Source organism: Cuculus canorus, chromosome 1, assembly GCF_017976375.1.
Source record: "Cuculus canorus isolate bCucCan1 chromosome 1, bCucCan1.pri, whole genome shotgun sequence".
NCBI lineage: Eukaryota > Metazoa > Chordata > Aves > Cuculiformes > Cuculidae > Cuculus > Cuculus canorus.
In genome coordinates, this window is record NC_071401.1 from 117,918,559 (window position 1) to 117,930,788 (window position 12,230).

A 12,230-nucleotide genomic window follows, 5' to 3' on the forward strand; every position below is an offset into this window, starting at 1 on the left:
ACACCAAAAAGCTTATTCAGAAGATACATATTATAGTTAGCAAAGTCAACAACTGTTCAACAGCATTCATATAAATATATACACAAAATAGCAGTTTAAATAAATAAATGAAAAACATCCCATGGAAACTCACTTTAAAAAAAAAAACAACAACAAAAAAAGCCATGTGAAACTTCTAAACAAGCAATAAGGAACAGAACTTCATGTTACACACAGCATACAGTTCTAGTAATGGTATGCATTCAGGTATAGTAATGTAGCATTTAAGCATGAATCCCTTGAACTGTTGCCATAAGGATTTATAAAGTCTCTTCTAACAAATGCTTCCAAGTTCATCTTTTCTAGTAGTACCAGCATATCAAACTTACTATGGTTACACTTTGAAGCTGCCAGTCAGAATGACAACAATGCAGGCTGAGCCTCAAATTGTCTAGAAGCCGCACTTGTGCGTCATTCTTAACCAGGAATTTTAGCAATTTGTTGTGATCTGGGTGACTGTAATATTCTTTCAACATTAGTAATGAAAGAGGTTTGAAGTATTTTTTTCAGGGATATTGCAACATGGTTCTTACAAATGTCCAGGGTTTATATCTTCAAGTGTCAACACCGTGCTGTCAACGAGTCTGTACTTAACTTTGTAATTCTACGTCCCACAGTCAGGCCTATATTTGGAAGTAATGCTTAGGCAACACTGTACCTACAGAAAAATGCTTGTTCAATTTTGAAGCTTTAATTAAAGGCAAAAAACAGGCTAAAAAACTACACCAATTCATTTTAATTTGTTAGTGAATGATACATTGTTGTTTTATCCAAGAGTTGTATCTGTTGAACCTACCTAAACAAAGAACAGATACCAGCTACACCTGCCTGTCTGTCAATTCTGGCTTCTTTATAGTGAGATAACTGAGTGCGAAGAAAGGAGAACTTAGCTAGCAAGAAACTTTGAATGCATCACAGAAAGTAAAGCCTAGAAGTTAAACCATCAGATTGGAAGTAATCATAAAAAGCAGGTTTATGATTACTTAAAAAGCAGATCGTAAAAAGTAAGTGTATGAAAAGCGCATACGTGGAAAGGACAAAGAGCAATGCTGTGACACAGAACAGGAAGAAATCACATGCAATGCAGAAGCGCCAGAAGAAAAACAAAGTGAAAACGCACAGGAATGGAGATGTGTGATGCAGTAAGAAAAGCTTCAGTGCTTAAACACAATGTTTATTTAAGCCTCAGCAATCTTAAGTGAATACACATGCAAGAAACACTAAAATCACACCACAGTTACCATCAAAATGATCCTTTACACGCTCCAGAAATAATCTCTATTCTTGTCCTAGATGATCTATGTAAAATCCATTAGAAGTAATATTGTGCTAGACGGGAGCGGCAAGCAAAGTCATTCAGAAATTAATCCAAGACCTATTGTTGTCACCTCTGCTTGAGCTGGTACACAGAGAAGAGGGAAGCCGAGCTGAACAAAGCAGATTCACTCAGGGCAGGCAGGCACCCATTAAAGCTGTCACTTTAAACTGGAGCAGCCGCCCCGCTCCAGAGGCCGCCCCGTTTCGCTCTCGTTCCGACGGCGGCCTTTCCTCTATAGGGAGCTGCCGGTGGCCCCCGGGACTCGCCAGGCCGGGAGGACACCGGGGGCCGCCGGGGCCAGCCGGTACGTGGGGCCGCCCCCCGACTCCTGACGGGCGAAGGGCGCCCCCAGCCCCACACCCCAAGCGCAGGGGTCCCCGTAGGACGGCGAGGAGAAGAAACAGCGACGGGCGGGAGGATTTCGGTCCCTGTTGCCTCCCCGGTGCGGTGTTGAGAGGGGAAATGAGCGGGAGGAAAGACACCGACACCCTCATAACTCACCATCTGCGCGGCGGCGGCGAATCTTCCCCTTCCGCCATAGCTGTTGACGTGCCGCCTCAGCTCGGCCGTAAAGCGCGGACAGGTGGTGTCGTTCTTCCCACCCCTTACCTCCCGACTGTATCTTGCCCTTCCCGTACTGTCGCGAAGCGAGAGCGTCAGCCGTAAACCGCGAAAGCCTGGCACGGGGGTAGGGCGGTGCCCTGCATGACGAGAGGCAGGGAGGAGGCGGGGCCGAGGGGAAGGGGGCGTGGTCAATTAAGGGGGCGTGGTTTATGCAAGTAGCGGGGGTTGTCGCTGCCGCCGCTCCCGGGCGGTGTTCGTTCACCTGAGCCCGCGGGAGGCGGGGCGAGCGGAGCGGAGAGGGTGCGGCTCCGGGGTTTAAATGACAGAATCGCTTAGGTTGGAGAAGAGCTTTAAGGTCATGGAGTCCAAGCGTAACTCTAACATTGCGAAGTTTAGTGCTAAACCTCGTCCTTAAGTGCCGCATCTACACGTGTTTTCAACCCCCCCCCAAGGATGGTGACTCCATCGCCTCCCTGAACAGCCTGTGCCAGTGCCTAAGAACCCTTGCAGTGAAGAATTTTTTCCCAATATCCAATCTAAACCTCCCCTGGTGCAGCCTGAGGCCATTTCCTCTCGTCCTATCACTTGAGAGAAGAGCCCAACACCCACCTCTCTACAACCTCCTTTCAGGCAGTTGTAGACATGGATAAGGTCTCCCCTCAGCCTCGTCTTCTCCAGGCTGAACAGCCCCAGTTCCCTCAGCCACTCCTCATAACATTCGTTCCCTTCACCAGCTTCATTGCTCTTCTCTGGACATGCTCCAGTGCCTCAATGTCCTTCTTGTAGTGAGGGGCCTGAAACCGAATGCAGCATTCCAGGTGTGGCCTCATCAGCGCCTAAGACAGGGGCAGAATCACTTCCCTGGTCCTGCTGGCCACACCATTTCTGATACAAGCCAGGAAGCTGATGGCTTTGGCCACCTGGGCATAATCATAGAATCATAGAAGGGTTTGGGTTGGAAGGGACCTTAAAAGTCATCCAGTTCCAACTCCCCTATCATGGGCAAGGACATCTCCCACCAGACCAGGCTGCCCAAGGCACCATCCAACCTGGCCTTGAACACCTCCAGGGATGGGGCATCCACAGCTTCCCTGGGCAACCTGTGCCAGTGCCTCACCACTCTCATAGTGAAGAAATTCCTCCTTACGACTAGCCCAAATCCGCCCCTTTCTGGTTTACAGCCATTAAATCCCCTACAGCCTGTATTGTGCTAGGCCGAACTCCACAGGTTAGAGATAAAATACACAAGTTTAACACAGAACCCTCTTTCCAAGGGCTAAAGACCACCTGGCAGTGCTCATTAGCAACCCTGGGCAGAACACCACTAATGCTCACTATCACACATGTTCCTCATCCACTCACATTCTCACAGTAAGAAAAAAAAATAGTATGATTCTAATTAAGTTAAGAAAAGTGATTCAAGTAACTTACACATGGAATAACAGTGCCACCTTATGATAAATCCATGCCCTTACACTTGCTTGGTTCACTTCCACAGCTTGCTTTGAGGTGCACTCCAGGAGGTAAATGTCCAGATTTCAAGTGGGAGCTGCTCCTGGGAGGAGATACAGACGTGTAGTGAGCCCAGACAGCCGGGAAGGGACCACAGTGTTATCCTGCATAGTTTGTTCCTCGGGAAAGGTCATATGACTAGTCTGAACCAATAAAGTATTTCACAGCATCAAACCAGATTTGGGCAATTTAAAAATATGGATATTGTGAAGGAGACTAATATCTCAAATTCCTTTCCTCTTTCTTTCCTGCTTCATTTATATTTTTTCACTAAAAATATGCCACTCCCCTATCCCCGCTCCCATGCATTTAAAACACCCACTTTTATTACTTAGGAAGAAATTCCATAACATGTTGATACTGAAAATGCTGGCAAGTAAACTCTGTAAAACTCATTTTGGAGTTTTAGAAAGTAAGCGTCCTTTATCGGGCCTGGGCAACATGGGGGAGCGATCTCCATCAATTGTGTACAGTGAGACAAGAGCTGCGACAGATTTCCCACTGACATGCATATGGATAATTTTTCCCAGGAATCTTAGGCATAGTCTATTACTTTCCAAGGTCTAACTTTTATGTGATTATGAACTTCATAACAGTCAAATCTCTCGGTGATTTGGATCTTTGGAGCCAGCTCAGCCTGACCTTGCCTTTGAGACAGGGCAAGGCTGCAAACAGAGGGGATTGCAGCACACACAGCTGCTCAGCACAGATCACACTGAACACACAGCGTTATTAGCTCTGAAGAATGAACTGTGCCTGGAAAAATACTGAAAGAAGCCATGCTATCAGACGGATATTCTACCTAACCTTCAGAAAAACAAAATTCTTTAGACGAACTGAACTCTAACTTCAATCACAAATATTCCAGTTCTTGTAATAGCGACTACTTCTTGTATCAATGTTCCCGAGGCATCACTTTCCCCTCGGCCGCCTGAAACGCTAAAAGCGGGGTGAGGGGTAAGTGGAACGGGATGAGGACGGATCCCTCGGAAGGAGGGAGAGGAAAGGGTACCTCGTGTGCCGGGGCGCAGGCGCGGCCCCGGGGCGGAGCCAAAAGCGTGGCGGCAGCATCATCATCTTTAGCAGCAGCAGCAGCAGCATGGGGGACACGTTGGAGGAGCCGTGGTGGGAGACTCCAGCTGGGACAGGTAGCAGCCCAGGTACTCGTCTGCTGGAGCTCTTAGGCTGGGGTTTAAGCAGTCTTCCTGCAGCTCCCTCCTCCCCAGCTCTTTTCTTTCCTTTTCCTTTCCCCTCCCCCTCGCCTGTCCCTTCTCCGTTTTTGATTGCCTTCTCTTGGTTTTCCTCTCCCACGCGTTTTTCCCTTCCTGTGCCCGCTTTCTCCTGCTCGCTGCCCATGGTTGTTTTGCTTGAAAGCGAATGCTCTGCAGCCGCGTGAGGTCTCGCCGCTGACGCATCGCACCCGGGATGGTTTAGAGGATGAAGAGCGAAAATATCGGGACTTGAGTAACACCAGGACCCGACTCGATAGAAATACATTCAAGAGAGTTTTAAAAAGCAGGGGATGAGAGGGTAAAGAGGAAGAAACCTGCTTACTTTGAGTTTAGAGCACAGCTGTCGCCTGCATTTGTAGGTTTATATGAGATGTTAAAAATACTTTTTTTTTTTTTTTTTTCTTTCTTTCTTTTGAGGGTGGTGAAGCACTGGAACAGATTGTGCAGAGAATGGATGCCCCATGCCTGGATAGCCAGGTTGGATGAGGGTTTCAGCAACCTGATCTAGTGGAAGTTGTTCTTATGCAAGGTGTGGGGGGGTGGAACTGGGTAGTCTTTAAGGTGTCTCTTCCAACCCAAACCATTCTATGATTCTAAGTGGTGTTTTCTCCCGTAACTGCTGCTTTGATTAAAGTACGTAGTATAATGCGTGTTGATTGTTGTTATTGTCATGAAGTTCTTACAGTTTCAAAAGGCCTTGGAAATGGTCAGTCTGTAGTAGAGCCTATGGAAGGAAAAATGTCAGTGGTACTTGAAAAGCGTCACCCATGTGCTTACTGAGATGTCTCACATTGCCTTGCCATGTATTATTGTAAACCAGCAGAAGTTAAGGAATTTTTATCCAGCCATTTGCCTCTTTTCCTGGTGATAATAATATCTGACTCCTATACTTGGCTTCTATCAATGTGTTTTAAAACACTTTACAGCCTGTGGTTGCAAATGTAATGTTGAGATTTAATGTGATAATTTAGGTAGATCTGGGCAACTAAAATGATTTTAAGACTTTATAGTGCCCTATTTTATTTTTTTGTGTGTGTATGTATACATATATAATATTAGTGAGCGTTCGGAGTTACCTGTGTAGGGAGACTTCATGTTTTCCAGTGTCTTGACAATAGTTGCTTATTTCCTGTGGAAAAGGTTTTTGGAGAATTTGAGAGAGAGCAATGTAAAAATTCTAGGTATGTAATAAAGAGGGAGTCACGAGCCCTAATAGGGCTCCTGAGCATTCTGGTTTTATTTTCAGTCTCATATAGGTTCCTTAAGCGGTTCCAGTTCCCGTAGTAAATGGTTTTTGTTAGGAATTTTTTATTTGGGAGCTCTACATATCTTAAGAGCCTACCTGCCAATCTGTTCTGCCAACCAGAAGTTTCGTTTAGGGTGGGTGATAAGCTGATTTTTATGTTGGCAGCTTTCCTTTACGAAGTGGATGCAAAGCAGGACTTGGTTGATAAACTTCTGACATGGTGGATAAACCGTCTGACTTTGAGATGAGACTGTGCATCTCAACTCTTCTGATTGTGTAAAACTCCTTGGAGTTTTTGCAATTGCATTGTTGAGCTACTAAAATAATTTAGACAGGAAGAAACCTGTGGAGTTGTCTAATCCAGCCTGTGCTTAAAAGCACTATATGCACTTTACTCCAAGAATATTCTCTGAGTGTGTTACGAGTAATGGTTATAGGCGAGTGTTTTGCAAATCGTGTACTCCGCTGTCCACATCCCAGTCTTGTAAACTTGTTGGGAGGATCCTGTTGTATTAAGTTAACACAAGCTGTCAGTAAAGTAAGAAGAACTTCTATTACTTCTATTTTGTATGGCTATTTTTATGTACAACAGATGTTGATTGTATTGCATCTTATGCGTACTGTAAAATGCTTTGGAAACAGTTGATATGAAATAGGAAATCAGGGTTTACAATGTTAAGCAGCAATACAGGAAAATAATTTCCCATTAACAAGCACTTTTGACAGACTTGATCATGTTTATTTTTGTGAAACATCAAGTTGAGTTAAAAAATGTTTAATGTTGACCTAGTTAAAAAAAAAATTTCTGTCACAACTGTAGGTGCAAAGCATAAGAACTCAGAATGTACTTCTAAAATAATGATCTTTTGCCAAGTCCTTTAAGATTAGCCCTAGAATAAGTCCTATACAATGGAATCTTCTTCCTAATAATTCTGCCCTCTAAAATGTCTTAGATTTTAGCAACTTGCAGTTAAGAGTCTCCTTTTAAGATGGAGCATAGGAGATGTTCAGGCTCACTTAAGTGTGTGAAAATCTATATCCTTGTATATGGATATATTAGTTCTTAATTTGCTTTTGGCTTCATGTTTGGGAATTTATTTTAGAATCAATATTCAAGATTAAAGGTGGTTACTCTCACTTCGAGACATAAATGTTTACCCTGCTGCAGGTAGTTTATAGATGGAAAGAAACAAAAACTACAACACCCCCCCTGAAGGGATTAGCCGTCTGTTTACCCTGTTGCATGACACACATTAAAGAATCTTGCCCAATAACTTCCTTAGCAAACCTTTAACATTGAGAGGAGGTTTGTGGAGAGAGTGGTTGGGGGTTATGTGCTTTCAGTGTTGTTTAGTTTACACATGTGCCAAGTCATTTAACTGCAGGGCTTCCTTCCCGCCCTTTTTCTGGTTCATGTCACAACTATGTCTGGTCTTGAATCTGATTTTTATATTGCATTCAGAACCATAAGGGGAAGGATAAGGAATACTTCAGGAGTTTGTTTAGTACTGGTGAAAGACATCAACTTCTCTTCTCTCCATGAACAGAAAGAGCACATCTCGCAGCGCTATAAATGTCTGTATCTTGCCTGTAGCCAGCATGCCATACCTCTCAAGAAGTTTGACAGGAGAAGAATGGACTTCTATTTCCAGAAATTCTTCCAGTTTCCTCCTTTTATGTTACCACTCTTTGTCTTTCATTCTGTGCTTTCTTTGTCTCCCTTAATCCCACAGGAGCATAGTATCCCCTTTTGTCAGTTTGTTTAGATCCTTAAGTAACAGTCTATGTGGGGCATGTCCCTCATAGGTAGAAATGAATTGTGTGGTTCCAAGATGTGAGCAAAGATAGGGAAACTCTTCTATGTCAGCAGTACAGATAGGTGAGAAGTATAATATGGTACCATGGATGGTGATTTGACAATACTTGTGGGGTCTTTTTTTGTGCTCTGAAGCAAAGGGTGTTATTGTGGTAGTTATTTTCTTTTTCCAGAAGTTTTCTTTTCTTTCTGTAGACTGTGGAAATGAAGGGTGCCAAATAGCATCGATTCTTAATATGTGATTTGCAGCTTCTGAGAAGCGAACTGTTTGTAGTACAGTCAGTGGGAGTTTTGTTGCTTGATCAGATCTGAGATCTGTTTATATCTCTTTTGGCTCATCCATGAGTTGCTGTCCCTTCTGATGAAGCTTCTCTACTGGAGATCTCTCAGATGAGCAGGCCAAATCCACAACTTCTTTTTGAAATCTGTTTTTTTTCTTTGTGTTTACATACAGTCATTCTGCAAGTTGCAAAACATATAATGTGCTGCTTTGATCTAGATTTAGATCTGAGAACACATCAGATGGAAACTTGGAACTTTGTAGTTACCTGGAGATTTGGTGAATGAAATTTGAAGCCTTTTCTTTTTCATATGGAAGAGTCATTTTGCCACTGGTGTGTCTTGTAGGACACAAGCTGAAATAATTTTTCAGTATACTGATCTTTTTAAACTTTTCCTCTTTATAGTATTCCTGTAAAATTTCTTGAGCTGTTGGGGGAGGCATAGGTTTCTGTTGTGGGTTTGCAAAAATAGTCACGTAGTAGTGCTAATGTGTTGTATTATCTCAGTGGTTAACCTAAACTTTTAGCTGTGAAATAAAAGGGGGAAAAAAATGGGTAACTGAATGCATCAAAATCTCTCCTTGATTCAGCAAAATGATTGCAGTTCTGGCTATGGCACTGTGATCACCACCAGGCTTTGCTTTATTTAGGGATTAGGATTTGGCAGTTCTTAAAGAAAGACCTATGTGAAAGGAGTTTTCCCGCAAATTATCAGTTGAGCCATTTAGACTGTTGGAATACACACTGTGAGGAGAAGAAGAATGAGGGAGACATTAATACAAGGTAAATAAATTAATTTTTATATTCTGAAACAGTACCTCATGTTAGTTAGTATTACAGGATCCCTGGGGGGGTTCCTTGCAGTGATATTTTCTTGTTAGTTCTACCTTTCTGAAGTGGGACAGTGAGAAATTTTCTTATCAGAAACTGCTGTTTTTTCAGAAAATTGTAAACAATGAACCTGGAGTCCATTCTGATGTTTTGATATTTTTTGTACATTAGCTGAAAAGAAACTTTGAGTGAATTTTAAGAAGTTTTTGTTTGTTTGTTTGTTTTTAAAGAAGTTATGCTTTAAGGAAAGCAAAAAGGCAAGTTCTGTGATGGATACTTGTTCAAAGAGTTAGTTTGGTTAAAAAAACTTCACTTAGTTTTGAATGCAGTTACCTATTTAAATAGCATGTGAACAGCTGAAAGGAAGGGCAAAGTCGTGGGGCAGTGCAAGAACAAAACTGCACTTCTGTGTAAGTCACAAGTTACTATTAAGCTTGACACAGATCTTGGTGAGTTACAAAATACTGTGTAAGTGAACTGAAATATAAATACTGTAGTCCAAATAAAATGATGAAGTTTATACAGCTAATAAAAACAATATCCATCTCAATTATTTCATCTATTTTCCTTAGATAAAGGCTGCATGAATTGGAGTGAGGATAATCATGCTAGTAAACTCATTAAAGAGAGAATTGTTTATCTTCAGATACTGCTTTTAACGTGGTGCTTACATAAGAAACTCTGCATTACTTTAAATTCTATGAATCGTAAAAGATCAAATTTCTCAATATCTCGCTTCGTTCTGTCTTACTGTTGAATATAAGATATCCGTATTGAAACTTGACTAGATCAGCTTCAAAACCAAAACAGCACCTCCTTCGACTCCTCTTCATTTGTTTGACCATACCTTTTTATAAGTCTACTGAGACAATATTAGTATTGTTATTTGTAGAAAATGTGAAAATGAAATTTGTAGTTAGAAGCTTAGTTGCCTTTCATGTGCCTCTCTGCTTTTATAGCCAATTCTTGAATTACACCACAGAAATGGGGGCAAAGCTTGGTCCGTGCAGACATGCAGTTACCTTTGGCTACTAAGAGTTTGACTGATGTTTGTCCTGTGGTTGGTGACCACTGATGTACTGACGATGTGGATGGTTCCACACTCTTCCGCAACGGAAGCAACTACTCTTGAGATTCAGATTGCTTATATCCGTTTTAATGTCATAGATCATAGAACATTATTTACCTTCTCCCTCCGCTTTGAAGACAGGTTTTAGTCACAGTCCTTATAATGCGTAGCTTTCCAGAACTGCTGTCTTGGAGTGGTTTGTTGAGATGTCCAGCAGGAATTTTGACGGGTACTTTGGTTGTGCTTGTAGGCTTTGGTTTGGGTATCCGAGTTGGAATTGAACGATGGAACGCATCAGTAATCTTGAAATAAACCAAGAAAATGTCATACATTAGGGAGGAGAGATGGATTGTATATCATCCATTCATAAAACTAAACAAATTGATCTTAAAACTCTGTGTAAACTTTCTTTTCCTCCTTGGTAATGAGAGTGTAGCTTCGTATTTAGCTTACCTACTTGATTGGTGACCGTTAAAGAATTGGGATGGATTGAAATCTGGAGTTATAAATAAGAGTGTTCTTCTGTCAGCCCTTTAACTAGGGCAGCAACTGTGGGGGCTGAGTGATGCAATGCAAAGGCTGTGAATTGTGTGACTTCTCTGAGTGAATAATTGGATAACTTCCACGTGCAGAAGCAAGTCTTGATTCAGTCCTGAGTAGCAGACAATACCTAGCTCATACTTTACTGTGAGAGATTAATTCTTTGAAAGTGACCACAGTGTACACAGAATGAATGTATTTGTGAGAGAGAACTCTGGAATCCATCGTAGTAATGTTTAGTTGCACAGAAATAAATAGGCAAAAACTAAGTGTTGAAATGAGCACTGAAAAGGGGTGAACATCTGTAAAGGCAGGGGGATTGTCGGAGATAACATATTATACCATATCAGAAACTAGAGTTAAACATACATTACGCATCAGAAAGGCTTTTTATATCACAAGCCTTTGAGAAGCATGATAAAAGAAGTTCACTGATGGTTTGTTTGTTTTGTATTTTGTTTTTCTTTTTTTTTTTTTTTTTTTTTTAAAATCAAACATAAAATGGGAGTGGTGCTCAAATGAGGACAATAGAAAACAGTATAGAGACTCTGGTGAATTAAGTATGGATGAGAATGAGTTTGATCAAAACAAGTTTTGAGAAACAAGTTCCTAGTGTCCATAAAAGCCTGCCTGGGTTCAGTATTAATTTTTTTTGAAAAAATAGAAGAATTCAAAAGCCTGTTGTTTGGCTGAGTTAACTGTGACAGGAGTTCTCAAAAAGATAAAGCTGAGCCAACATCAAATCTTGCATGTGTTTGGTATGGAGGGATTTGGTGAAAGCTTGCACATCTTGGACATGCTTATTGGGTCATGAGTAAGGAAATGAACAACCTGGGCTAATGGAAGTTTGAGAACAATGAGGCAGAGAAGTAATAATCTCCAAGACCAATGTGATATTTTTCCAAGAGTTCTGAAGGAGACAATTTTTAAAGTTGATGAATCCTTGTTAGTATTGTGCAGTCTGCTGGTGATATCAGAGGGATGTGATGCCACTTTTAGGATAAAGCTTCGCAAAAGGTTCATAAGTACAACTGCTGAACTGATCAAACTGCAGAAATGCCAATAAGGAATAGCATGTTCGCACACATGGTTCTGAATTTTGCCATGGGAAAACATCCACACTTCTTGTTGAGGATAATATTCAAGAATTTTTTAGTCAGATATTGTTATATAAGTTTATTGTATCAAATTGTCCAATAATGAATTGGGCAGTGCCTAGGAATGTTCTCAGGCAATGGAGTTATTAAATTGTCAATACTGTTGAATTGTTTGAATGGTCTGTGAACTGGATATAACTTTGGAGCAATTCTGAGGCATAGCTTGGGAGTTAGGCCAGAGGAGGTTTCATTTTAAGTTGGTAGTTTGTATCTAACTAGGCTGTTTTGGTGGCTCAGGAAGCTTGTTGTAGTTTGGATTGACCCATGTCTGGGGGACAGATGTAGGTGCCTTTAAACTTGCTATTATAGATGTGACCATGTGATATTATGACTTTTAAAAAAATACGTGATGGTGGTCTCTAACAAAAGAGTTTTGGGAGAGCCAAGTTTCTGTGGAAACAGAAGGAAAATCTTGTGGTTAAAATGTGGCAAGTGAACAGGAAGCAGAGCACACAGCCAGTTGTTATAGTTTAGTGGAGATACCATCTCAGCATCACTGACACCTGTGATATTCAGTGCATTCATAAATTGCACGGGAAAAAGTTGGGACTCATGACAATGCATATGGTGTAAAATGGAGAGAATTAGAAACGAACTAACAGTAATTCAAGGTATTGAGTAAGGG

General features: G+C 41.6%; 3 protein-coding genes across 8 annotated transcripts in view; 1 reads left to right on the forward strand and 2 right to left on the reverse strand.

Moving 5' to 3' along the window:
• Positions 1-2,002, reverse strand: part of TBC1D23 (TBC1 domain family member 23) — a 35,800-nt gene extending 33,798 nt beyond the window's left edge. For both annotated transcript variants that reach the window (XM_054076575.1, XM_054076492.1), the window contains exon 1: positions 1,859-2,002. In XM_054076575.1, coding sequence (XP_053932550.1) covers positions 1,859-1,896 — 38 coding nt within the window. In that variant the 5' untranslated portion in view covers positions 1,897-2,002. The remainder of the gene's footprint in view (positions 1-1,858) is intronic.
• A 2,453-nt stretch (positions 2,003-4,455) lies between these two features.
• The window catches only part of CMSS1 (cms1 ribosomal small subunit homolog), a 239,890-nt gene continuing 232,115 nt past the window's right edge, over positions 4,456-12,230 (forward strand). Inside the window, exon 1 of one of the 2 annotated variants that reach the window (XM_054076931.1) lies at positions 4,456-4,593. In XM_054076931.1, the coding sequence (XP_053932906.1) occupies positions 4,533-4,593 (61 nt within the window). In that variant the 5' untranslated portion in view covers positions 4,456-4,532. The remainder of the gene's footprint in view (positions 4,594-12,230) is intronic. The other variant, XM_054077009.1, reaches the window with a different exon arrangement.
• Positions 6,703-12,230, reverse strand: part of FILIP1L (filamin A interacting protein 1 like) — an 83,403-nt gene continuing 77,875 nt past the window's right edge. For 2 of the 4 annotated variants that reach the window (XM_054076144.1, XM_054076233.1), the window contains exons 3-4: positions 10,026-10,210; positions 6,703-8,752 (exon numbers count right to left, since the gene is read on the reverse strand). In XM_054076144.1, coding sequence (XP_053932119.1) covers positions 8,662-8,752; positions 10,026-10,210 — 276 coding nt within the window. In that variant the 3' untranslated portion in view covers positions 6,703-8,661. The remainder of the gene's footprint in view (positions 8,753-10,025; positions 10,211-12,230) is intronic. The other 2 variants (XM_054076085.1, XM_054076013.1) reach the window with 2 other exon arrangements.